Source organism: Lithobates pipiens, unplaced genomic scaffold (assembly GCF_037356315.1).
Source record: "Lithobates pipiens isolate NorthernLeopardFrog02 unplaced genomic scaffold, aLitPip1_a1.2 Scaffold_25, whole genome shotgun sequence".
NCBI classification, from domain to species: domain Eukaryota; kingdom Metazoa; phylum Chordata; class Amphibia; order Anura; family Ranidae; genus Lithobates; species Lithobates pipiens.
Window position 1 is genome coordinate 202931816 of NW_027507787.1, and position 27379 is coordinate 202959194.

A 27379-nucleotide genomic window follows, 5' to 3' on the forward strand; every position below is an offset into this window, starting at 1 on the left:
TCCTAGAAATTCTATATGACATACAGATGAACAGAGCATACTGACAGCTCCATATATATCACATATACAGAGTTTGTTAGATCACGCATTGAGAGCACACTGTGCAGATGGAAGCTGACAGAGGAATATTGTCAGAGCTGAGCGCACATCGCTTGCTGTTCCGAGAAGGACGCGAGATGAAGAAAATGCGTGGAAGAAATCAACCAAAGTGCCTCCAACCTTCCTTTGTCCCCAGTCAGTGAGAACAGGGCCTCCAATCTTCATCTACCCCAATCCCCAGGGCCAGGGCCTTTGACCTCCCTCTATCCCCAATTGAAAGAGTGTGGCCTCCAACCTCCACCTAAGCCCCCATTCACAGGGCCAGGGACTTTGACCTCCCTCTATCCCTAGTTTAGAGAGCGGGGTCTCCAACCTCCATCTACCCCCCCATTCACAGGGCCAGGGCCTTTGACCTCCCTCTATCCCTAGTTGCGAGAGCGGGGTCTCCAACCTCCATCTACATCCTCCGTGATAGCAGAACCTTCAACCCTTATGGTGAGGGGTTGCTTTTCAGGAGTTGGGCTTGGCCCCTTAGTTCCAGTGAAGGGAACTCTTAAGGTGTCAGCATACCAAGACATTTTGGACAATTTCATGCTCTCAACTTATGTTGGAACAGGAAGGGGTCATCCCCAAACCGTTCCCAAAGACTGCGTACCAGTGCACAAAGCAAGGTCCATAAAAATATGGATGAGCGAGTTTGGGGGTGGAGAAACTTGAGTGGCCTGCACAGAGTCCTGACCTCAACCAAATAGAACACCTTTGGGATGAATTAGAGCCGAGGCTGCCAGGCCTTTTCGGCCAACATCAGCGCCTGACCTCACAAATGTGCTTCTGGAAGAATGGTCAAACATTCTCACAGATACACTCCTAATCCTTGTGGACATGCTTCCCAGAAGAGTTGAAACTGTTCTAGCTGCAAAGGGTGGGCCAACTCAATATTGAACCCTACAGACTAAGACTGGCCATACACCTATAGATTATCTGCAGATTTTCTATGGTCAGATGGAAAAAATGGAACAGATTCCTCCATCTACGCTGAACTGTGTGGATGGAAGAATCTCCCACTTTTTCCATCGGACCATAGAAAATCTGCAGATCATCTATAGGTGTATGGCCAGTCTAAGACTGGGATGCCATTAAAGTTCATGTGTGTGTAAAGGCAGGCGTCCCATATAATTTTGACAATATAGTGTAGATCTCCTGACCTCTTCCCCCCCCATGTAGTTAAATCTGAGTATCAGCACCATGCGAAGTTCCACATTCTGAGCTGTAATTGGTGCAGACAAGACTGTCCCGGGGTTGGCGGTTATGTACTGCGCCGACTCCGCCAGTCACTCAATAAACATCAGTGAGATGGATGGTCGGTGTGCCGTAATAAAGCTCAGGCTCTGCTGCTGCAGGGTGATGGTGCTGCCGATAAGACACGGCGGATATGAAACCTTTTCATGAATGTTTCATCAATGCTGATAAGAGGAATTTTCTCCCCTCTCAGGTGTGGCCTTCCTCCCGGCCAGCGTGTCTTATCTAATCGGAACCAATATCTTCGGGCCTCTGGCTCATAAGATGGGCAGGTGAGTCTTTTCATTAGCTGCATATTGCTGTCTGCTGCAGATCTAATCAGCGGAAGGACGGGGAACATTCATGGTGCAGTGGGAGAGCGATGGGAGAGCGATTTCTGTGCGGCCGTCAGTCCCATCACTTCTTTCTCTTTATTGAAACAGTAGGGGAATGCTGCATGGCCCACTCTGGGGCAGGAAGGGTTAATGCGGAGACGGAAGCTGCGGTCGATGTCCGCTCAGCGAGAGGCCGCTCGTACAATCACAGTTTTATTGATTGGAGACACAAAATAAACAAATCGGACGTTTGACGAGTAAAGTGCTTGTAATTCGGAACGTTTCACAGCCGGAGCCGATCAATAAATCACAAATGACAACCGTAATGGGCGCTTTCTGCGGGAACATATTTACTATGCGCTGCTAACAGGCAAGATTGTATGGCAGGGCACTGAGTACATGTAAATGCACATGCATTGGTAGACTGCGTTGCTTTTTACCTTGCACTTTACGTTTTAGTTTTTTTACCAATTTTAGCAAGCTTTATTTGTTAGGTCCCCTTCACAGTGACTGCACACTAAATGCTCCATTCAGTTCTGGGCTGTAGTGAGGGACAGTGGGGATTGTTTTAGGGCATCACAGTTTTCTTTTTTTTAACCACTTCCAGCCCAGGCCAATTCTAACAATTCTCTCCTACATGTAAAAACCATCAATTTTTGCTAGAAAATTATTCAGACCCCCCAAACATATTTTATATATATCTATATATAGATATAGATATATATATATATATATATATATATATATTAGCAGAGACCCTAGGGAAGAAAATGGCAGCTGTTGCAATTTCTTTTTAAGTCACACGGTATTTGCGCAGCAATTTTCCCAAACGCAATTTTTTGTAAAAAATACAATTTAATGAATTTTAATACAATAAAACACAACAGATAATCAAATTTTTGGGTAAAATAGAAAAGATGATGTTACGCTAAGTAAATAGATACAACATATCACACTTTAAAATAGCACACACTTGTGGGATGGCGCCAAACTATGGTACAAAGTGATTGTAAAGTCTGGTTTAAAAAAATAAAAAACAAACATGTTATACTTACCTCCTCTGTGCAGTTGGTTTTGCACAGAGCAGCCTGGATCCTCCCCTTCTCGGGTCCCTCTTCGCCTCTCCTGGCCCCTCCCTTCTGGCGAGTGCCCCCACAGCAAGCAGCTTGCTATGGGGACACCCGAGCCGAGTCACAGCTCCGTGTGTCCATTCAGACACAAACCCCCGACCCGGCCCCAACCCCTCTCTTTCCTGATTTGCTAACTGACTTTGATTGACAGCCGTGGGAGCCAATGGCGTCGCTGCTGTGTCTCAGCTGGGGTGGCTGATACTCACAGGAAGCTGTTGCAGCAGCAAGCCGTACAGGGCATTGGTTCCAGTAATTGCCCCCCGCTGCATTGATCGCCCTGTGTGTGCACGAGCCCTAAAGGGAACTTCAACAGACTGTTTTGCGTTTATGCATGTTGCTGTTGGTTTACAGGCGTTTACACACATAGTGGGTTGCTGAAAGTAAAAGTAAGGGCTGTTCTACTTTATTTTTTCAGTGCAGGGCGGCGCACATCACACAGTACACAGGCATGAACTGCTCCTATTTAAAGCAGTATTAAACCCAAACCCAAAAATGTAACCTATTGCAGCTTACCAATCATTAGATGTGGTGGCTGCATGCGTTTTCTTTTCTTGTCACCAAAAAAAAAAAAAAAATCACACAAGACTTTTTGTCTCCTATGTGATAAAAAAAAAAAGAAAAGAAAAAAGTTTTTTTAATAAAAAAAAAAATGAAAGTTACACCTAAACACATATAATCACCCCAAAGGCCCCCTAATCCCCACATATAAGCACATACGAATGTAAATGCAAGTTTGCTGATTGTGATACACGCACACCTAAATGAAAGAAATATTTCTGGCACCAGACCAGCCTCTGTAACACTAAACACTAAACTGATGACCTATAGCAGGCTTTTAATGCGTCGCCTATGGAAAATAAAGGGTACTTAAGTTTGTCGCCATTGCACAGGCACACGAAAATTTAAGGTTTGACATGTTGGGTATCTATTTACTCAGTGCAACCTCATCTTTTATATTTTTAAGGTTGTGCCCTAAAATTAACTTTAGTGTAATTTTTTACAGAAATTTTGCATTTCTTTTCAATCACCCCATAACCCTCTTCTATCCTATCTACAAAACCCCACTTTTTATCCTGCACGAACGCCCCCCCCCCCCCTAACCTAACCTAACCTAACCTAACCTGGGCCCATAAATTCACGTCCCCTGACACCTTTAAGACATTCCCCACTCTTTATGAAACAAACGGAATCCCAGATTCTGAAACCTTTAAGACATTCCCCACTCTTTATGAAACAAACGGAATCCCAGATTCTGAAACCTTTAAGACATTCCCCACTCTTTATGAAACAAACGGAATCCCAGATTCTGAAACCTTTAAGACATTCCCCACTCTTTATGAAACAAACGGAATCCCAGATTCTGAAACCTTTAAGACATTCCCCACTCTTTATGAAACAAACGGAATCCCAGATTCTGAAATTTCCGCTACCTCAAACTTAAACTTTTTTTCTCTTAATGCTTACGCACAGACCCCTCCTTACCCAGCATGACTAACTTTGAACATAGATGCAATAAATATCCCCATGCACGGGGCCTAATCTCCTCTTTCTACTTACAGTTGTTAGATCCACCACCCCACACATCTCTATACTACGTAAACAAGTGGGAATCTGATCAGGGCCTTCAATTGGATGCTACTGACTGGTCCAACATTTGGTGCTGCTACAAAATCGGCCTTGCAGAATGTGGTAGCCTCTGAAACTAATTACAAAGTATTGATGCGCTGGTACCTGGTCCCATCAAGCAGTGGTCATCAACCCTGTCCTCAGGGATCAATAACAGGCCAGATTTTATGTATTACCTTGGGAAGATGCAGACTAAAATGCTGCAATCACTGAGCAGCAAATTAGATCACCTGTGATGTATTTCATTTATCTTGCAAAGCTGGCCTATTAGTGGGCCCCGAGGACAGGGTTGATGACCACTGCCTTCAAGGATTGCCAAATATCTTCAGTCATACTCTCCTGCTTGTTTCCACGGTTGACCGGACAAAGGCAAAGGCACTCACCTCCATACCTGGTGGAGTTGGCCGCTAGCTCAATCGTTTTGGGCCGACATTTTCCACATCCTTATTGGTAATACCATAGCCCCCGACGTAGATGTAACCTATCTCCAATTCAAGCTACTTTTGCAGGTTAAGACTGCTGTGACGCAAACCATTGCAAAAGCCTGGAAAACCCTCCACCTCACTGTCTTGGAAACAAAGAATAGAGTTACCAGAGCCATGATTCATTCAAAAATAGAAGCAGTTCTCTTAGACAGGGTTAAAACGTTTGAATGCCTTTGGAAACCCTGAGTCAACCATTACTTACCCCCTGACTTCGATAACGCTTTACTGCTACCTTGAATAACCCTATTTATCACTTTGTTTACCCATAGAGACCAGATCTCTATCTCCTCCCGGTGAGCTCCCTCCTTGACCTCCACCTCCTCCTGAGCTACCCTCTCCCTCTTTCTCAACTCCCCCCTTCTTTTCTCCTCTCCTCCTCTCTCTTCCCTCCACCTTTATCTCTTCTCCTCTGGATGTAAACCTCCCAGCTCCAACCAACTTAACTGCCCATCATGCGGAGACTGGATATTCCCCACTAACTGGAACCCCCCTAAGATCTATAAATGCTTTCAATGTCTAGCACACAATTTAATCTTTATCTGTTACGAGGACTCTTAGACACCCGTCTATTTGCGAGGCTCGGGGAAACGCCGTCTGGAGTCCTCTGTAACCAAACCTTTTTTTTACAGGAAACAAACTGGTTCCTGGCTTTCACTTCTCATTAATCCCCTAAGCATCCTCAAACTAACCCACAGCGTGTATCCCTATGATTTTTTAGTGCTTGCTGTTATTTTTTGTATGTTGTGATGCAAAGGGTTGCGTCCCTACCTCAGCATTGAGTTACTTTACCACTATTGCCTCCCCTTATCCAGAGGGAAGATTTTTCTGATGCATCCTGTTGAGACTTCTTGTTTTTACCTTCAATAAAAAATTTGAACAAGAATTTTTGCGTTTTTGTTTTTTGAATTTTTTTTTTTTTTTTATATCTATACAATAAAGTTTTGCCTTTCATTTCTATTTTTAACTAAATGGGTTGTTTTACAAGATGATCGTTTTCAATCACTTTAAGGTGTTTAAAAACAAAAAATAAATAAAAAAATAGCACAATATCTAGCACTACAAAATAAAACAGATCATAAAAAGTTTTTGGGGGGGTTTATGCTCAGTACCCTATGTGCACTGTAGATTCTCCACGTACAGGGAATAACCAACATAGCCACATACACAATCCTTCTCCTTTTCACATCAAAGCTTTAGCTGGCTGTGTGCACATGGATGTGTAATATGTGGCTGTCCGTCTTGTCTCTCTGCAGGTGGCTGTGCGCCTTTATCGGGATGATACTGGTGGGAGTAAGCATCCTCTGTGTAAGCAAAATTCTGAATATTTCTGTTCATAATTTCCCAGTCCAGGACCCTCCCTGCCCTTCACTCTCCATTGTATGATCGAACAATTAACTCCTTCCAGATTGTCAGGAAACCCCATTAAACTGCTTCTAGCATTAAGACTAGAAAATCAGAGATTTTCTGGTGCTCAAATTTTAAACATAAGTGAGGCTGCATTGCAACACATTACAGAGAGCTGCACAAGTCAACAAGTCATTACTGTTTAATAGTTATAGTTCTAGAGCTGGTTTTAAATTCAAAATGACCCCTCCAAACTAGCCTGGGGTCAGCTATAAATATGGATGACCAAAACTGAGATTTTTCTCTATTTCACAGAAATTTTGCTGGTTTGGAAAAATGCATTGGAGTTAAACAGGAAGGCGAAAATTAAGTGGAACTCCAGCATTTAAGGAGCATACCGTCACCCCTCCAAGCTCTAAAGCCCCATCACATGCCCCCCCCCCCCAAAAAAAAATATCATATGAGTGTCTCTTGTTTAGGGAGTACTGGGAGCCCAGCCTGTGTGATGGTATGTACCAGCAACAGGCAAGGCTCTCAGGAAATGGGCAAGATGTCGGTTGTCAGTCCTATCTGTATTCCCATTGCACATGTTCCTGGAATACAGGCTCACCGGTAGTGGGTGCTGTAGTGATTACCAGTTGGACACTGGATATATTACAGATCAATAGACATTGACTGGTCCACAGCCCAACTCCAGGATGATACTAGGGTGATGTCAGCAATACCAATACCAGGTGATGTCTGGTATACATGAGCACCATACCGATCCACAGCCCAGTTCCAGGGTGATGTCTGGTATACATGTGCACCATAGCAATCCACAGTCCAATACCAGGTGATGTCTGGTATACGCGAGAACCATAGTGATCCACAGCCCAGTTCCAAGAGTGATGTCTGGTATACATGAGCACCATAAATATCCATAGCCCAATTCCAGGGTGATTTCTGGTATGCAAGAGCATCATATAGCTATACAGCCCAACGCCAAGGGTGATCTTTCGTATACATAGGCACCATACCTACAGCCCAACTCAAAAGGATATGTTTGGTATGCATGGGCACCATACAAACCTACAGACCAGCTCCAAGGGTGATTTCTGGTATACATGCCCCCCAGAACAGGCCACAGTCCAAGTGTAGGGTCATGTTTGGAATACATTTGCAGGACCAATCCACAGCCCCACATCAGAGAGATGTCTGATATACATGGCCTCCAGACTGACCCCCAGCAAAGCTCCAGATCTACCAGAGCAATGCACCAGCCAGCTCCAGGGCAATATCTGGTACATATCTGCTGAACCACACCACAGCCTAGCTCCAGGGTGATGTGTTGTAAACAGGTCTGCCAGACCAATCCACCAGCCAAATCCAGGGTAAGGTCTAGTATACAGCCCAAAGCCAAGGTGATGTATGGTATACATATGCCAAGCAAATCGATCCACAGCCTGGCTCAACTACTAACTCTGAATTGTATGTTCACATTTAGGTGCCATTTGCCAAGAACATCTACGGATTAATAGCACCAACGTTTGGAGTTGGATTCGCTATTGGTAAGACCTGAAAACACAAGGGGCGATTGGGATATGTAACTTTAATTAGGACATCTCAGATGTTACTTACCATATAAGCACCTTAAAGTTATTAATAAATGTCCTACCATATACATAATTTAACTGCACAAAAACAAATTCATTATAATTTCCCCCTTTTTCGGAAAAGTGTCTAAAGCAGGAGTCTCCAAACTCTCAAAAAAAAGTGCCAGCTTACTGCCTTTCAAATATTAGGGGGGCCAGACTGTGACCAATGGGAGTAGAAACTGTTCCAGCATCGGTCGGAGTAAACAATGTCATAGGCTTGATGGTCAGCAGAAGTAAAAAAAAAAATACATTATTGGTTTCAGTGGGAGGAATAGTGCCCCATCACTGGTGTCAGTTGGAGGAATAGTGCCCCATATTTGGTGTCAGTGGGAGGAATGGTGGCCTATCATTGATGTCAGTTGAAGGAATGGTGCCCCATACTGGATGTCAGTGGGAGAATTAGTTCTCCATCGCTGGTGTCACTAGGAGGAATAGTGCCCCATTGTTGGTGTCAGTGAGAGGAATAGTACCCCATCACTGGAGTCAGTGGGAGGAGTGCCTCATCATTGATTACATAGTTAGTCAGGTAGAAAACAGTCACAAGCCCATCTAGTTCAACCATTAAAAAACAAAAACAAAACATAAATCCCATATAAACAATCCTTCACCCACAGTTAATCCAGGGGAAGGCGAAAAAAAAACCCTAGCAAAGCATGTTACAATTTGCTACAGCAGGGGAAAAAATTCCTTCCTGATCCCCCGAGAGGCAATTGGATTTTCCCTGGATCAACTTTACCTATAAATGTCAGTACCCAGTTATATTATGTACATTTAGGAAAGAATCCAGGCCTTTTTTAACTGGTTCCCGACCAGCCGCCGCAGTTATACTGTGGCAGGTTGGCTCCCTTGGGCGAGTCGTCGTAGCTGTACGTCGGCTCTATAAGACACTGTAGGAGGCACGCACACCCGCGTATCCCTGGAGCCGATGCGAGTGCCCGGCAGCACGATGACCACTGGGCATCTGCAATTGCTCGTTACAGAGCACAAATCTCGGTTCTCTCAAGGGAGAGAAGACAGATTGTGTGTTCATACCAAGTATGAACACCGATCAGTCTTCCCCCCTTAGTCAGTCCCATCCCCCTTACAGTTAGAACACACCTAGGGAACACGGTTAGCCCCTTGCCAGTGACATTTATACAGTAATTCGTGCATTTTTATAGCGCTGATCGCTGTATAAATGTCACTGGTCCCAAAAATGTGTCAAAAGCGTTCGATTTTTCCGCCGCAATAACCCAGTCCCGATAAAAATTTCTGATCTCCGCCATCACTGGTAAAAAAAATGAATAATAATAAAAATGCCATAAATCTATCCCCTATTTTGTGGACGCTATAACTTTTGCGCAAACCAATCAATATACGCTTTTACCAAAAATATGTAGAAGAATACATATCGGCCTAAACTGAGGAAAAGATTTGTGTTTTTTTTTTTAAACTAGAGATAATTATGATAGCAAAAAGTAAAAGATAGTGTTTTTTTCAAAATTGTTGCTCCTCTTGATTATAGCACAAAAAAATGAATACTGCAGAGGTGATCAAACCACCAAAAGAAACCTCTATTTGTGGGAAAAAGAAGAAGTAGATTTTGTTTGAGTACAGCGTCGCATGACCGTGCAATTGTCATTTAAAGCGACGGAGTGCGGTATTGCAAAAAATGGCCTGGTCAGAAAGGGGGTAAACTCTTCCAGGGCTGAAGTGGATAAAGCAATCTACTGAGCTGGCCAGAACCACCTCTGGAGGGAGTTTATGCCACATTTACACAGCTCTTACTATGAATAAACCTTTTCGTATTTGGAGATGACATTTTTTTTCCTCTAGATGTAAAGAGTGCCCCCTTGTCCTCTGTGATGTCTTTAACCGCTTAAGCCCCGGACCATTTGGCTGGCCAAAAACCAGACCACTTCTTGCGCTATTATTTTTTACCTCTTTGCTATAATAAATATCCCCAAAAAATATATAAAAAACATTTTTTTTCCCTCAGTTTAGGCCGATACATATTCTTCTACATATTTTTGGTATAAAAAAAAAAAAAAAAAAAATCGCAATAAGTGTATATTGATTGGTTTGCGCAAAAGTTACAGCGTCTACAAAATAGGGGATAGTTTTATGGCATTTTTATATTTTTTTTGCTAGTAACGGCAGTTATCAGCGATTTTTTTCATGACTGCGACATTATGATGGACACGTCAGACAATTTTGACACATTTTTGGGACCATTGGCATTAATACAGTGATCAGTGCGATTAAAATTGCATTGATTACTGTAAAAATGTCACTGGCAGTGAAGGGGTTAATATGTATCCTAGGGAGTGAAGGGGATGTGGATTGTGCAGGGAAACTAACAGATCGCTGTTCATACTCTGTATGAACAGAAGATCTATCAGTTCACTGCTCAAAGAACACAGCTCCCAGTTCTCCGTGTGCCTCGAGCGATTGGGGGAGCCCGGCGGTGATCGAGACCGCCGGGCACTCGCATCGGCTCTGGGAGCGAGTGAGGGGCGTGCGCAAGCGCCCCCTAGTGCCCGTTTATGTTACCGACATAGCATAACGGCGATTCGCACAGCCGAGCCATGCTGCCGCAGTACAACTGCAGCGGCTGGTCGGCTAGCGGTTAAAGTGAATAACTCAACACCAAGTTAACTATATGGACCCCTTATGTATTTATACAACGTGAGCATATCCCCCCTTAATCTCCTCTTCTCAAGAGAATAAATTCAGTTCCTCTAATCTTTCGTCATAGCGGAGTTCCTCCAGGCCTCTTATCAGTTTGGTTGCCCTTCTCTGCACTTTCTCCAGTTCCCAGATATCCTTTTTGAGAACTGGTGCCCAAAATTGAACTGCATATTCCAGATGAGGTCTTACTAATGATTTGTACAGAGGCAAAATGATCTCTCTCTTTGGAATCCATACTTCTCTTAATACAAGAAAGGATGTCTCACTTTGGAAACCGCAGCTTGGCATTGCTATTAAGCTTATGATCTACCACAACCCTCAGATCCTTCTCCACTATGGATTCCTCTAGTATGTATGATACATGCATATTTTTAGCCACCAAGTGCATAACTTTACATTTATCAACATTAAACCTCATTTTCCACACAGTTGCCTAATTAGACAGTGCATTGAAGTTGGAGATATCCTGTAAGGACGTTATCCCCCTCCATAGCTTGGTGTCATCTGCACACTGAAATGGTACTTTTAATCCCAGACCATATATAATTTATAAAGATATTAAAAAGTGTCAGTGGAAGGAATTGGCGTCAGTGGGAGGAATGGTGTCCCATCATTGGTGTCAGTGGGTGGAATATTACCCCATCATTGGTATCAGTGGAAGGAATCGTACCCCATCATTGGCATCAGTGGGAGGAATAGTGCCTTGTCTGTGTAAGGATTAGTGCCCCATCATTGGCATCAGTGGGAGGAATAGTGGCAGATCATTGGCATCAGTTCCAGGAATAGTATCCCATCATTGGCATCAGTGGGAGGAATAGTGCCCAGTTTTTGATGTCAGTGGAAGCAAGGTGCTTCGTATCAAGGGAAGGAATAGTGCCCAAGGGCCACATAAAGACAAGCAAAGGGCCAGTTTGGAGACCCCTGTTCTAAAGAATGTCAAAGTGTCTGAGGATCTGATTCCCACTGACCTGACACCCCTTCTTACATGAAGATTGATACCCTCTTTTCTGTTTACCAACCCAAGAAAATGATGCACTCCATACATGATTCTCTCCATACAAATCACTAATGATGATTATACCTTCCTGTCATAGTTAGTCTATAGATGCTTTGCCATGACAGAGGGAGGAAAAGTTCCCCTAAAATGGGAACCTTTGACTTTATGTGGCAAAGCTGCATACTTCCCTTCACAACATTAGACGCATTTTAGGATGTGCACACCTGGGTAACTGATAGTCACGCAAATAACAGTAATTAAAAGTCAGTATGGTCACGTGACCATGCTGACCAATGAGAATCTCTTCTGAGCCTCATTTCTTCTAAGAAGTTCTCATTGACTGCGAGCTGTTGCAAACATTATGATTCTACACAGCCTCCAGGGTTATGTAGTAAAGCCTTCAAGTGTCTGGCACATTAAAAAGGTTGGCATGAGCAACGAGGGATGAAATTTACAGCTGCTAAATGCAGCGTGATACGGGGGAGTGGGGAGGGTATTGTGAGTTATTTCACCTTTTCATTTTTTACGAAAAGGTGAAAGTAACAAGCGTATGTCAAGCCAAACACATTATTTCTAGCTTTACTATTATCCATAGCTTTGTTAGAGAGCTTTCTACTCTCCTCGTGACAACTGTTTCACCAGGCGGGACGTAAAAGAAAATCTGCAACAGGGACACAGACAGAAATAAAAACCTGACAGATTCCCCACTCCACCCAAAATTAAATAAAGATTTGTCAGAATTTAAAATAAAAAGTAGGCTTGTTCAAACCTACAAAAAAGTCATAATGGCCTACAAAAGCAAAAATGTCTATCCAGAAATGTTTTTTCATAATGCAAAAAAAACAAACTTGTGATCTTTAGGCCATGAAATGGTTAATACTGAAAGTAATTTCCCAGCATGCTGTATGATGTCACATGTGTATGTTCACTGTACATGGAAGAAACCATCAGCTCCAACAGCTGTGTTTGTTTTTCTGTTCCGCAGGCATGGTGGACTCATCAATGATGCCAATTATGGGTTATCTGGTGGATCTACGCCACGTCTCCGTCTATGGCAGTGTCTACGCCATCGCAGATGTAGCCTTTTGTATGGGGTTTGCATTAGGTAAGCCTTGTATCATCAGAGATGTCTCTAGCACACGGTACAGGTGACTAAAACCCATCAAACACTTCTTAATCGATGATAGATATTTGCACAGCAAACAGGCTGCGAGCTGAAGGCTGGAGCATCATTGTACACACATGTTCATGTTCCCACAGTTGGAGATACTCAGGTACCATTGTCCCATATGCCGATCTTCCTTTGTCTGACCTTACAGGGCCATCTGCTGGGGGCGCTATAGCTAAATCTATCGGATTTCCTTGGCTGATGACAATCATCGGAATCGTGGACATAGTATTCGCTCCTTTGTGTCTGTTCCTCAGAAGTCCTCCCGCCAGGGAAGAGAAGATGGTGAGTGACGAGCCATCCTTTCTTTGATTATACTGTATGTGGTTTTATGGTTCCTTCTCAGACAGACAACAAATCATTATTTTGTTATTATTTCTCACTGTTGCCTATTAAAGATACCGAACACTTTTTAATAGCACCAAAGTGTGGATTCAGCCCCAGATGGTCATACCTTGTCCTGTAAATATAATCATCGAGACAATTTTAAGAACCACTTCTTTATAGCTAGGCCTTATAGGAGGGAAAGTGGACCTGTCGCAAACATGGAAACTTAACAGAGCATATGATGTAGATATACATGAGCCAAGGTAATCTGAGAACTGCATGCCAACACCATCAGCAGATCTAGAGGTAGTGACAGCTAATCCTAATCTCAATTTCACTTGTAAAACATCAAGGTGAACCTCCTCTCGTGTCTACAGGTTCAATTGCTTGACTTTAAGGGTCAGTTTACATCATCGAAACGCAGTCCAGATGCATTCTTGATATCATTGTAGGGTAATGAAATGCTTTTATCCGTGTAGGCCATCCTCATGGAGCAGAATTGTCCGGTGAAGAAGCGGATGTACACCCAGAACAGCACGCAGTCCTATTACGCCGCTGCTGAGGAGTCCGAGAGTGACGAATGAGTGCCAACTCCACATTACGCAGCTAGTTGTTTCTACATTTCATTGTCGTATCATTGGTCTATCAGTGACTTAGTAACAAGCCAAAGGTCCCGTGTTCTAACCCGGCGGAGCAGCGTCTATATTGAACGGAGAACTGCGCACACACCTGGGGTAAGACTGAGGAGTCATTACACAGCATGTAGAACTGTATGGGGACCAATATTGTGCCACAATCCGCCGCGGCCTATGAAAGTGAACAGATCTGGCTACAATTTTAGATTTACTAGGGGAAGGGGATATACAAATTTCATTCTGTGTTATGTCTACGATTCCTGTGCTGTATACATGGCCAGCGTTTGTAAGTCCCTTCTGAAATGATCCATTGTTTGGTCCTCAGGTGTGGCCATGTTAGGCTGGATAGTGTATACAGGTACCCCCTAGGGAGGTCACTGGTGACCAATGGCCTCTGTGAAACACCAGAACCTCCCCTTAACGTTCAAGAAAAAACCCGCCACACTCGCTCTCCGCGTGCGCTCCGCTCCATCCATGAATACAACCACTTCTCATCTACGCTCCCCAATGTGACACATAAGAACTACACATTATTACCAACCGCCTTACCAAGTTTAAAGAGAAACAGACTTTTATAGACTCATTGCTATAAATATTGTTGAAAGATGTTATTTTATGTATTTAATTTTATTACATATTATGCAATATATTTTTAACTACTGTAATTGTAATGTAAATGTGTATAAAATGCTAAACGCCTGATCATTTTTATTTTTCAGTCTGAATGTGATGTATGAGAGAGGTAAAGTTTGCCAAGGTGATGGGAGATAAGTTCCTGGTTGGCTGATGTGTAGTTTTAGGATCACTGCATTATGCAGATCCGGGTTATCTGCAAGGCAACCTAGAACATGATGGAAGTCCATGGGGCCCAGCTACATCCTTCATGCTCCTGCAGTAATGACGGCAGATACTGCATTTGACGAAAGCTGTGCACCTGCCCCTGAGGTGTAACTAGACCCTTCAGGGCCCCGATGCAAGAAACCATGAAGGGCCCCTCCTGACCCCTGGCCAGGGCCCTTCCCTCCAAGCCTGGTGGCAGAATGCCAGGGACCAGTCACTAGTGCAACCTTTGTGACCCTGGTAGTTCCGCCACTGGTGTCAGTAGTTTTTTACTTTTATATATATTTTTTTATCATTTTATTTTTTACAATATTTTAGGAGGCTCGTTGGGGAGCTTTGGTGAGATATCAGGAGTATAAACAGACCTCTGATGTTTCACCTTGGAGACAGAGAAAATAGATTGAGGACACAGCCCTCAATCTTCATCTCTGCAGCCTCAGCTGCACAGAATGAATAGACAGGAATAGCTCTGTACAGAGCTTCTCATTCACCCACAAACTGAGGTATAGTAAACACAGTTTACTGTTTCAGTTATGAATGGAGTCAGTGATTGGTATGGATCACTGAAACTGTCCACGGAGACAAGGAAGTGGCCGGTAAATGACACATTTACCTGCTTCCTTCCCCGCTCTCCAGCCTAACAGCATCCCCGCAACAGCCGGCGGGAGAGGGAGGAATCCAGCAGAGCTATGGGGGGCAAGGGGGGAGTGACATCACAGGGTGGCCAGGAGAGAGGGCCTGGGGTGCATTGGGGAGATGGATTGGAGGGAGGGGCAGCATATGGATGAACTGGTCCCCTCGCTCCTGCATCTGCTGAATGCCTGCTGGAGGGAGAGGAGAAGTGGGCATTCAGCAGATGTAGGGAGGAGGGGATTGGTTCCTCCACCATCCCCTCCTATCCAGATGTACAGGGGGCCGGGTCATAATTGTGACCCCTGTAGGTAGGCCCCTGACCTGCCCATCATTCACAAGGGAAGATGAACATGCAGGCAGCTGGTGTCTGAGGGGGTCAGTACATATAACATGAAGAGGATGGCTTCTCTGTATTTATTGCAATTCTTCTCCATGTCAGTAGTAAGGATTGGGGGGGGGGGGGGGCTCCATTTTGCCTTAATCCATCTTTGTTGTTATTTATTATGTTTTCATGGAGAGACAAAAGCTGCTATTAATGAATTTTTAGCAACCACCTAAAGCAGCTGAACATGAATTGCGATCAGTTAGCATGGACTTCAACACAGTACTAATTATTATTAGGGATATTGTGAGCTCTTCAAAAGAAAGATTTTGCCTACTGTTTCAGTGACAACTATAACAAAAATTTCAGATTCGTCCAGAACAGGAAGTTGTAAGGAGTGGGGGGAGATGATCAAACCCTTCCTGCTTTATTTAAAACAGGATATTGCAAACAAGTGTTTCAGTTCCTTCCACCCAATATCTTCATGTCAATGGCCACAGAGGGAGGAATCCAGCAGAGCTATGGGGGGCAAGGGGGGAGTGACATCACAGGGTGGCCAGGAGAGAGGGCCTGGGGTGCATTGGGGAGATGGATTGGAGGGAGGGGCAGCATATGGATGAACTGGTCCCCTCGCTCCTGCATCTGCTGAATGCCTGCTGGAGGGAGAGGAGAAGTGGGCATTCAGCAGATGTAGGGAGGAGGGGATTGGTTCCTCCACCATCCCCTCCTATCCAGATGTACAGGGGGCCGGGTCATAATTGTGACCCCTGTAGGTAGGCCCCTGACCTGCCCATCATTCACAAGGGAAGATGAACATGCAGGCAGCTGGTGTCTGAGGGGGTCAGTACATATAATATGAAGAGGATGGCTTCTCTGTACTTATTGCAATTCTTCTCCATGTCAGTAGTAAGGATTGGGGGGGGGGGGGGGGGCCTCCATTTTGCCTTAATCCATCTTTGTTGTTATTTATTATGTTTTCATGGAGAGACAAAAGCTGCTATTAATGAATTTTTAGCAACCACCTAAAGCAGCTGAACATGAATTGCGATCAGTTAGCATGGACTTCAACACAGTACTAATTATTATTAGGGATATTGTGAGCTCTTCAAAAGAAAGATTTTGCCTACTGTTTCAGTGACAACTATAACAAAAATTTCAGATTCGTCCAGAACAGGAAGTTGTAAGGAGTGGGGGGAGATGATCAAACCCTTCCTGCTTTATTTAACCACTTGGGTACCGCGCTATTGCCGAATGACGGCATTAGCGCGGACCTAGATTTCCAGGACTACGTCTATTGACGTCGTCCTGGTTACGAGCGGCCTGCGCGCCCTGTGATCGGCGAGTCCGTGAGACTCGCCTGATCACCGATCCGTGTAAGGGGTCGATCCCGACCCCTTATCACGTGATCAGCTGTCAGCCAATGACAGCTGATCATGTGATAGAACGGAGCCGGTAATCGGCTATTATTCCTCCTCGCGCTGACAGCGCGAGGAGAAAAAAAAAAAGCCGATCACCGGCGGCCGTGATCGGGACATCAGTCCCGATCACGGCCAGCAATGAAAGGCACCACATGCCACCTGCCAGTGCCCACCTGCCTCCCGCAGTGCCATCCTGAAATATAACAAAGTAAAAGTAAGTGCCCCCCGTCTGTGCCCATAATGCCCACAGTGCCACCCCACAGTGCCACCCAATCTGCCTCAAAGGTGCTGCACCCCAGTGCCGCCCATCAGTGCCGCCCATCAGTGCCCAGCAGTGCCGCCCATCAGTGCCCAGCAGTGCCACCTATCAGAGCCACCTATCAGTGCCACCTATCAGTGCCCATCAGTCCCATCTATCTGTGGTACCTATCAGTGCCCATCCGTGCCACCCATCCGTGCCATCTTATCTGTGCCCATCTTTGCCCATCAGTGCCGCCTTATCTGTGCCCATCGGTGCCGCCTTATCTGTGCCTATTAGTGCCGCCTTAACTATGCCTATCAGTGCCCACAAGTGCAGCCTATCAGTGCCCACCAATGCAGCCTATCAGTGCCCACCAATGCAGCCCATCAGTGCCCACCAATGCAGCCCATCAGTGCCCACCAATGCAGCCCATCAGTGCCCACCAATGCAGCCTATCAGTGCCGCCTTATCAGCGCACTTCAATGAAGGAGAAAAATGACCCGTTTGCAAAATTTTATAACAAACTATTAAAACATGATTTTTTTTTTTTTTTTTTTGCATCTTTTTTTGTTTGTTTAGCAAAAAATAAAACTCCGAGCTGTAACTAAATACCACCAAAAGAAAGCTCTATTTGTGGGAAAAAAATGATAGAAATTTCATTTGGGTACAGTGTTGTATGCCCGCGCAATTGTCATTCAAAGTGCATCAGCGCTGAAAGCTGAAAATTGGTCTGGGACTGAGGGGGGTTTAAGTGCCCAGTAAGCAAGTGGTTAAAACAGGATATTGCAAACAAGTGTTTCAGTTCCTTCCACCCAATATCTTCATGTCAATGGCCACAGTTCCTTCCACCTTTTCTGAAACATTCTCATATTAACCAGAAACGTGACCCTCAGCCAGATTTGTAACTAGGACCTAACCACAAATCAATGCAATATGGGTACATCTGCAGCACCCTCGTGTAAGCCATGCAAAAGTCTGAACTAATATTTAAGGATACGTATTCAGGGTGTAACATGGATCTACAACACCCCCCCCCCCCCCATCAGCCTGAGTTCTCCTCCCCATGACAGCGGGTAGGGGTTCCTCTCCCCTGCAGTCACCGTCACATTTAAAATTGGTGCCCACATAATAAGATCATTCAGAGAGATCTGTGAATGAATGGGCTACAAGTCCCATCTGCCACAGTGGAAGACAGTCTTGTAGTTCTCAATAAGCTAGGCGAGCATTGATCAGCGCTCTTGTAGTCCATAGACACTTCCTGCAGGTTTGAAACCAATAGCCCATACAAAGGTACAAGCAGGGAGCTGTAGGAAGTGTCTGTGATCCACTGATTGTGGTTGTAATGCTCTGCAGGTTCCCGAGAAAAAAAAAAAAACATAATTAACGCACATTTCTTAATTACTTGCAAACTCATGTGCATTTTTTTTTTTAAATAACAGTGAACATAGCTTTTAACTGACAAAAAATGTGTGTGATATATTGTTAAAAACGTGTCCTCATTTGCCAACCACAGTACCCAGATCCAAATAATTGGCAAGACTAGCTGGATCAGAGAAAAGATAAGGACATGCAACTGTTTTTTTTTTAAAAAAAGCTTCAATAGTCATCATACAGGGAGACGGAGACGGCTCCCAAAATACCACCATGAAAATCATTAGGTGTCGTGAGAAGCCAAAAAAGCACCGTATAAAAAGAAAATTAGAAAAAAAAATTACAGTTTGAATTATGAAAAAGTTTTTCTTTACAATATCTTCATGTCAATGGCCACAGTATAATTCTGGTGTCTCCTCCACAAAGGCTACAAGAGTACAGAATTATCAAGTAAAATATATTGAAGATGTTGGATGGTTTCTAGGGACAGATCAACAATTCACATCCCTTAGTGAAGTATAAAAAGGAAGAAGATAAGAGAAAATCTCTTTTAGAGAATCTAAAACTAAAATCCAATTATTCTCTCTCATCTTCCTTCTAGAGCTGCACGATTCTGGCCAAAATGAGAATCACAATTTTTTTGCTTAGAATAAAAAGATCACGATTCTCACGACGTAAAATCTTTCACATTATACAAAAAAAAAAAAAAAAAAAAAGGGCTAACTTTTCTGGATAGTTTATTTTTTTTAATTCATCAAAATAATTTTTTCCAAAAAAATTGCACTTGAAAGACCGCTGCACAAATACAGTGTGACATAAAATATTATAGCCACCATTTTATTCTCTAGGGTGCCTACTAAAAAATAAAATTGTTATATATATATATATATATATATATATATATATATATATATATATATATATATATATATATATATATATATATATATATATATATATTGGGGGTTCTAAGTAATTTTCTAGCAAAAAAAACAACCAGTTTTCCTCTTCCTTTCTTTTGATGGATATGTGGTTTCAGAAGAGCAGAGAGAAAATTCTGTGCATAGAACGAATTGTGAAACACTTTAGTCGAGATCACGATAATGATTCTTGATGATTAATTGTGCAGCTCTACTTCCTTCAGAATTATCAAGTCATTTTTCCATACTTTTGTTGGGTAAACATTTCTATTATGGTGATTTGCATGTCACAAAATGTCAATGCGTGAACTAGCAAGTTTAATTTATCTAGGAATGTTCATTTCACACGTTGGGATTGTGTTGATTGACAAAATGTAGTGTGTTTCTGAGATTAGGAATTTATTGTAGGTGCAGTTGACTTGCTTCTGACCTGCTTCAAGCAGTTTTTTCATTATTTGGATTGTATGGGGAGAGGAACTGTTCTGGCACGAACAAAAGCTTGGAGATACTAGTCCTAAATCTGCCATTCTTGGGGGTCAGGAAGGAATATTCTTGCCTCACTGTTAAGTTGAAACAGTCTCTGCTGAGCTTTTCTTTACCTTCCTCTGGATCAATAGAGTTAAAATAGATGGAACTTGAACTTTGGTCTATGCATTTGTTTTGAACTAAAATTGCACCCATACTTCAAATAGTAACCTGCATCAAGGAATTCTGATAGGTGGATTTGAGGAGAAGGATGTTTATAGGCACTCCTAAGTTCAGTCAATTCATCCTATTTCCTGGTATCACCATTTTGAGAAACTCAACTGCGTCATTTGTTGGGGGAGAGAATAGAATAGTGTACTTAATCAGTGAAGGGCAGACAATGGAAGAGGCAAAATTCCTCAGCCTGCTTAGTGGAGACTAAAGTGGAAATAATACAGCAGTACAGTCCTTCCTGAGGCCTGGGGGCTTCTTGTGCAAGCCGCAATGGTCTTCAGCCATCAGTCGTCTACTGTTAGCCATGATTGACCAATCAATATCTGTCCAGCCATGTGCCCACTTATAACTAAATCAAGAGGATGTTTTCTTTCCTGCAGCTCAAATATCTTGTAGAGGAGACCTGACTGCACAAATGAACAGTTTTATATACATAAACATGGAATATGAACTTAAAGGTGACTTAACATATTTGATTTTTAATAAGCATTTTTTTCTTAATTTTTTATTTTTTAACACTGCCTTTTCAGAATCAAATTCAGTGCACATTATAAAAAACAAAATAAAAACAAAACAAGAGGCTACCACTTTGAAAATGCAGATCAAACGCTTCTTACATGATAAGATCATAAAGCACCTGCTATCTTAAAGTGGAACTTGAGTCATTTTTTTTCAACTTTCCATCTATTAAATCTTCTGCCCTTGTTTTAATTTTGGATAGTAAAACATTTTTTTTCTGCCAGTAAATACCTTATATAGTCCACTTCCCATTTCTTGTCTGGAAAAAAGCCTAGGCTTGTGACATCATGCACATCGCTCGCTCTCTCTCTCGTGAGTGTTTGCCAGGAAAGGAGGGGGTGAGTCATAAGAGGGCCAATGATAGCTGTAGTGTGCCTCTGTCTAAATCCAGGAAATGAACAGATAGCAGCTTCAGCTACCCACAGTTAAAATTATTGCAGCCAGACTCAGTGGGAGGAGATTTCTGCAGCATATTTAGCAGGTACAGAATCACAGTAAATATAAAATAATATGCAAAGTGGTTGGAGGGAAGCTTCAGTATGGCAAGTATGTTTTTATTAGAAATTATGTGAGCAGACTGCAGTTCCTCTTTAATGCTGGAAATGCACAAAGTACACTGCACCAAACAAATTAAAGGAACACTTTGAAAATACATAAGATCTCAATGGGGAAAAATATCATGCTGGATATACACACTGATATGGACTGGGTAATGTGTTAGGAATGAAAGGATGCCACATTGTTTGATGGAAATGAAAATGATCAACCTACACTACAGAGGGCTGAAATCAAAGACACCACGAAAATCAAAGTGAAACAAAAGATGCAGCATCCTGGTCTATTTTTCTGAAATTTAATTGCAACAACTCAAAATGGTACTCAGTAGCTTGTATGGCCCCCACATGCTTGTATACATGCCTGACAACGTTGGGGCGTGCTCCTAATGAGTCCGGGGTTATTTCCTTTTAGATTTGGACCAGGGCACCCGAGTTCCTGAACAGACTGAGGTGCAATCTGGCGGCATCGGATGGACCAACACATAACGTCCCAGAGCTGTTCTATTGGATTTAGGTCAGGCGAGCGTGGGGGCCATTCAATGGCATCAATTCCTTCATCCTCCAGGGACTGGCTGCATACCCTCGTCACATGAGGCCGGGCATTCTCGTGCACCAGGAGGAACCCAGGACCCACTGCACCAGCATAGGGTCTGACAATGGGTCGAAGGATTTCATCCTGATACCAAATGGTGGTCAGGGTGCCATTGTCTAGCGTGTAGATGTCTGTGCGTCCCTCCATGGATATTCCTCTCTTCACCATTACTGACCCACCAAACTGGTCATGCTGAACAATGTTACAGGCAGCATAACATTATCCACGGCTTCTCTAGACACTTTCAAGTCTGTCACATGCTCAGGGTGAACCTGCTCTCATCTGTGCAAAGCACAGGGCACCAGTGGCGGAGCTACCAATTCTGATGTTAAATAACAAATGCCAATCGCATCGCCAGGCAGTGAGCACAGGGCCCACTATAGGCTGTCAGGCCCTCAGGCCACCCTCATAATGTCTGTTTGATTGTTTGGTCAGAGACATTCTCACCAGTGGCCTGCTGGAGGTCATTTTGTAGGGCTCTGGCAGTGCTCACCCTGTTCCTCCTTGCACAAAGGAGTAGATACCAGCCCTGCTAATGGTTTAAAGTGGTTGTAAACCCTTACAAACCACTTTGACCTACAAGTAAGCCTAGATTAAGGCTTACCTGTAGGTCTATGAAATATCTCCTAAACCTACATGGTTTAGGAGATATTTGCCGAAAGACAGGCACTGCTGTCTACGGCACATGCGCTGTAGACAGCGGCGCACAGGCGCACTGAGTGCGCCGCAGTTAACGGCGATATGCCGCGAGTGGCGGCTCCCGTGCACATGCGTGGGAGTGACGTCATCGCGGCTCCGACAAATAACAGCGCCGGAGCAGCGAGACCCACCAAGAAGATGGAGGCTCCGGACTACAGGGGACAGCGGTGACTTCGCTGGCTCCTGTGTCAGGTGCTGACACATAATGGACTACTATGCGATGCATAGTAGTTCATTATGCTTTACTTTTGCAGGGAATCAAAGAGGAAGTAAACCCATCAGGGTTTACTTCCTCTTTAAGGACCTTCTACAGCCCTTTCCAGCTCTCCTACAGTAACTGCCTGTCCTGGAATCTCCTCCATGCTCTAGAGACATATTGATGTGCCATCCTGGAGGAGTTGGACTGCCTGTGCAACATCTATAGGGTCCAGGTATCACCTCATGATAACAGTAGTGACACTGATCCTAGGCAAATGCGAAAACTGTCAGAAAAGAGTAGGGGGGGGGGGGGAGGGGGTGTGGCAGTTTCATCCACCTGTAAAGCCATTCCTGTTTTGCAGGTCGTCTCATTGTTGCCCATTTAGTGCCCCTGTTAATTTCATTAACACCAAAGCAGCTGAAACTGATTAACAACCCCCTCTGCTACTTAAAGCGGGGTTCCACCCTAAAGTGGAACTTCCGCTGATCGGAACCCTCCCCCTCTCCGGTGTCACAATTGGCACCTTTCAGGGGGGAGGGGGGTGCAGATACCTGTCAAAGACAGGTATTTACACCCACTTCCAGGCATAGACTCCCACGGGAGTCTATGCCATTTCCTGTCCTGCCGCGCTGTCTGCTGGGACACACACGGGTCCCAGAGACAGCGCGGACAATTCCTATTGCGCTGCGCGACTCGCGCATGCGAAGTAGGGAACCGGGAAGTGAAGCCGCTTAGCTTCACTTCCTGATTCCCTCACCTAGAATGGTGGCGGCAGCAGCCGAGAACCGAGCGATCGATCGGCCTCGGCTGCCGGCATCGCTGGACCCCGGGACAGGTGAGTGTCCATTTATTAAAAGTCAGCAGCTGTAGTATTTATAGCTGCTGGCTTTTAATATTTTTTTCTGCAGTACAGTCCCGCTTTAACTGACCAGGTCAATATCCCAGGAGTTGAATTGACTTGATGCTATACTCTGATTAAAAAGTGTTCCTTAAATTTTTTTGAGCAGTGTATTTTGGGGGTTATCTGCTGCATTTAAAAATCCTTTGTAGCAAACAGTTATCTTACCCTGAATGGGCAAAAGATAAAATGCTGCAATTCCAAGCCACAATGTTTGTAGGGCTGAAACTAACAATTACTTTCATAAATCGATTAGTTGGCCGGTTATTGTTTCGGGTAAAAACCCTTAAAAAAAGTGTGGTGTATAATTTAGTTACCGTATCTTAGGTTACCCCTAAGTTTAGGAGGGAATTGTAACCACTTACCGACTAGCGCACGCCGATGTACGTCCTATTTTTGAAGAGGGATATCTCGGTAACGGCAGCAGCTGCTGCCACAAGCCAGATATCCATTTCTTCAGGCGCCGGTCATCTGTACGATAACGGTGGTCCCCGCGGCGGATTCGCTGCGAGATCACCGCTATCGGCGGTGGGAGAGGTGCCACCCCCCCTTCCGCCGCCCTCCTGCACCTTCCGCCGCTTACCGGAGCCGTCGGTAGCGGCGGAGGCGATCGGGTCCTTTTGCTAGCTGGGTATGGAGACAAGTGAGGCTAAGATGGGCACCACTCGTCTCTATACCATAGGAGGGCGGAAGCGACGTCAAAATGTCACTTCCGCCCATACCTCTTAAAAGGTATATATTTTTTTTCAATGTCATTTTTTCTTTTGTTGCATTTAGGCCAAATATGAGCTGAGGATTTTTGACCCCAGATCTCATATTTAAGAGGACCTGTCATGCTTTTTTCTATTACAAGGGATGTTTACATTCCTTGTAATAGGAATAAAAGTGATCCATTTTTTTTTTTTTTTTTTTTTTAACAGTAAAAATAAATAAAATCAATTAAAATAAATAAGAAAAAAAAGGGTTTTTAAAACGCATACGTGAGTAGCGCCCGCATATGAAAATGGAGGTCAAACCACACATGTGAGGTATCGCCGCGATTGGTAGAGCAAGAGCAATAATTCTAGACCTCCTCCCTAATGCAAAAAATGCAACCTGTAGAATTTTTTAAATGTCGCTTATTGAGATTTTTGAGGCTAAAAGTTTGACGCCATTCCACGAGCGGGCGCAATTTTGAAGCGTGACATGTTGGGTATCAATTTACTTGGCGTACCATTATCTTTCACAATGTAAAAAAAAATTGGGCTAATTTTACTGTTGTCTTATTTTTTTATTCAAAAAAGTGAATTTTTTCCCCAAAAAGTGCGCTTGTAAGACCGCTGCGCAAATACGGTGTGAAAAAAAGTATTTCAATGACCGCCATTTTCTTCTCTAGGGTGTTAGAAAAAAAAAACAATATAAAATGTTTGGGGGTTCTAAGTAATTTTCTAGCAAAGAAAACTGTTTTAAACATGTAAACACCAAATCTGAAAAAGAGGCATGGTCCTTAAGTGGTTAAGGAAAAAAAAAACAACTTACATTTAAATGTCCATCAATGCAGCCTTATCAGTGTCCATTTGAAGCCTTGTCAGTGTCATTTGCAGCCTGTCCATCATTGCAGCATTGTCATGCAGCCTGTCCATCATTGCAGCCTGTCTATCATTGCAGCCTTATGCATCGTTGTCCACTTGTCAGTGATAATTTCAACTTTTTAAAAATGGCGCCGCCGAGATGTCCTGTGTATCTTGGTGGCGCCTGGTAGTTCTCGGGCCACCTTCGGCCGTTCTTGGCGGCTTTCGGCCGCGCTCAGCGGCTTTAGGCTGCCTTCGGCCATACTCGTCGGCCGAAGGTGGCTGAAAGCTGCCCAGAGGCTCAAAAAACGCTCGGAAATCACGGAGGATCAGCGTATAACACGCACCTGCGTTTTCCCCCTGATTTTAAGGGGAAAAAAGTGCGCGTTATATGCCGATAAATACGGTAATATGTAAAGTAAAAAAAAAAAAGACAATTTATTCTTAAATATCTATATGCAGTGGTAAATATAAATAACCAACTATATGGTTAGGGAGCAAAATCTCTAATCCACTCTGAGAATACCAGACAGAAGAGATATACTGTATATACTACTAGAGGTTTAATCTGGTAAATATCATCAGACTCAGAGATCAAATTTTTTATTTAATGAAAAAAATAATAATTAAAAGGCGGTTTTGCAGATTTTGCATTTTTTATGCTTCGTTTTGTCCAATTTGTTGTTGGGCAGATTAAAAAAATGCAAATTGCTGCAAAAACACACTACTGATTTATAGCAAAAATGAGGGTTTCACCATATCAGGTTGACAGTGCAGTAGCCACATCCCTGGGATATGATGGAAAAAAAAAAAAAAAAAAAAAAGGAGAGATCCCCCTTCAGTGGGACTTTAAAGGCCACATACACTGATGTAATATGAAAATATAGTTTATTGGATATACATAAAAGTTTGCACTCAACTAGAATGATCAATATTAAAAAACATCAAAAATTCTTACAAAGTGTGCATGTATACAGTATCTCACAAAAGTGAGTACACCCCTCACATTTTTGTAAATATTTTATTATATCTTTTTCATGTGACAACACTGAAGAAATGACACTTTGCTACAATGTAAAGTAGTGAGTGTACAGCTTGTATAACAGTGTAAATTTGCTGTCCCCTCAAAATAACTCAACACACAGCTGTTAATGTCTAAACCACTGGCAACAAAAGTGAGTACACCCCTAAGTGAAAATGTCTAAATTGAGCCCAAAGTGTCAATATTGTGTGTGGCCGCCATTATTTTCCAGCACTGCCTTAACCCTCTTGGGCATGGAGTTCACCAAAACTTCACAGGTTGCCACTGGAGTCCTCTTCCACTCCTCCATGATGACATCACGGGTCTGGTGGATGTTAGAGACCTTACGCTCCTCCATTTTCCGTTAGAGGATGCTCCACAGATGCTCAATAGGGTTTAGGCCTGGAGACATGCTTGGCCAGTCCATCACCTTTACCCTCAGCTTCTTTAGCAAGGCAGTGGTCGTTATGTTGGAACACTGCCCTGTGGCCCAGTCTTCTAAGAGAGGGGATTACGCTCAGCTTCAGTATGTCGAAGTACATGTTGGCATTCATGGTTCCCTCAATGAACAGTAGCTCCTCATTCCCGACAGCACTCATGCAGCCCCAGACCATGACACTCCCACCACCATCTGGCAGAATTAATAATTTCTTGTCCATTTTTCAAAGAATATGAATAACACAAAAACATTTCTTTCACTCGTGGTTAGTGTTTGGCTGAAGCCATTTATTATCAACTGTGTTTACGCTTTTTAAATCATAATGGCAACAGAAACTACCCAAATGACCCTGATCAAAAGTTTATATACCCTGGTGAGTTTGGCCTGATAACATGCACACAGGTTGATACAAATGGGTTTTGAATGGCTATTAAAAGGCAACTATCCTCACCTGTGATCCATTTGCTTGTAATTAGTGTGTGCGTATATATAAAAAGTCAATGAGTTTCTGGACTCCCGATAGACCCTTGCATCTTTCATCCAGTGCTGCACTGACATTTCTGGATTCTGAGTCATGGTCAAAGCAAAATAATTGTCAAAGGATCTGCGGGAAAAGGTAGTTGAACTGTATAAAACAGGAAAGGAATATAAAGACATTCAAGGAATTGAGAATGCCAATCAGCAGTGTTCAAACTCTAATCAAGAAGTGGAAAATGAGGGGTTCTGTTGAAACCAAACCACGGTCAGGTAGACCAACTAAAATTTCAGCTACAACTGCCAGGGAAATTGT

At 43.4% G+C, this 27379-nt stretch overlaps 1 protein-coding gene across 2 annotated transcripts in view; it reads left to right on the top strand.

Annotated features, from left to right (window-relative positions):
* The window catches only part of SLC18A2 (solute carrier family 18 member A2), a 64558-nt gene extending 50187 nt beyond the window's left edge, over positions 1–14371 (top strand). For both annotated transcript variants that reach the window (XM_077455445.1, XM_077455446.1), the window contains exons 11-16: positions 1532–1610; positions 6147–6198; positions 7724–7787; positions 12527–12646; positions 12861–12994; positions 13516–14371. In XM_077455445.1, coding sequence (XP_077311571.1) covers positions 1532–1610; positions 6147–6198; positions 7724–7787; positions 12527–12646; positions 12861–12994; positions 13516–13620 — 554 coding nt within the window. In that variant the 3' untranslated portion in view covers positions 13621–14371. The remainder of the gene's footprint in view (positions 1–1531; positions 1611–6146; positions 6199–7723; positions 7788–12526; positions 12647–12860; positions 12995–13515) is intronic.
* Positions 14372–27379: the final 13008 nt, after the last annotated feature.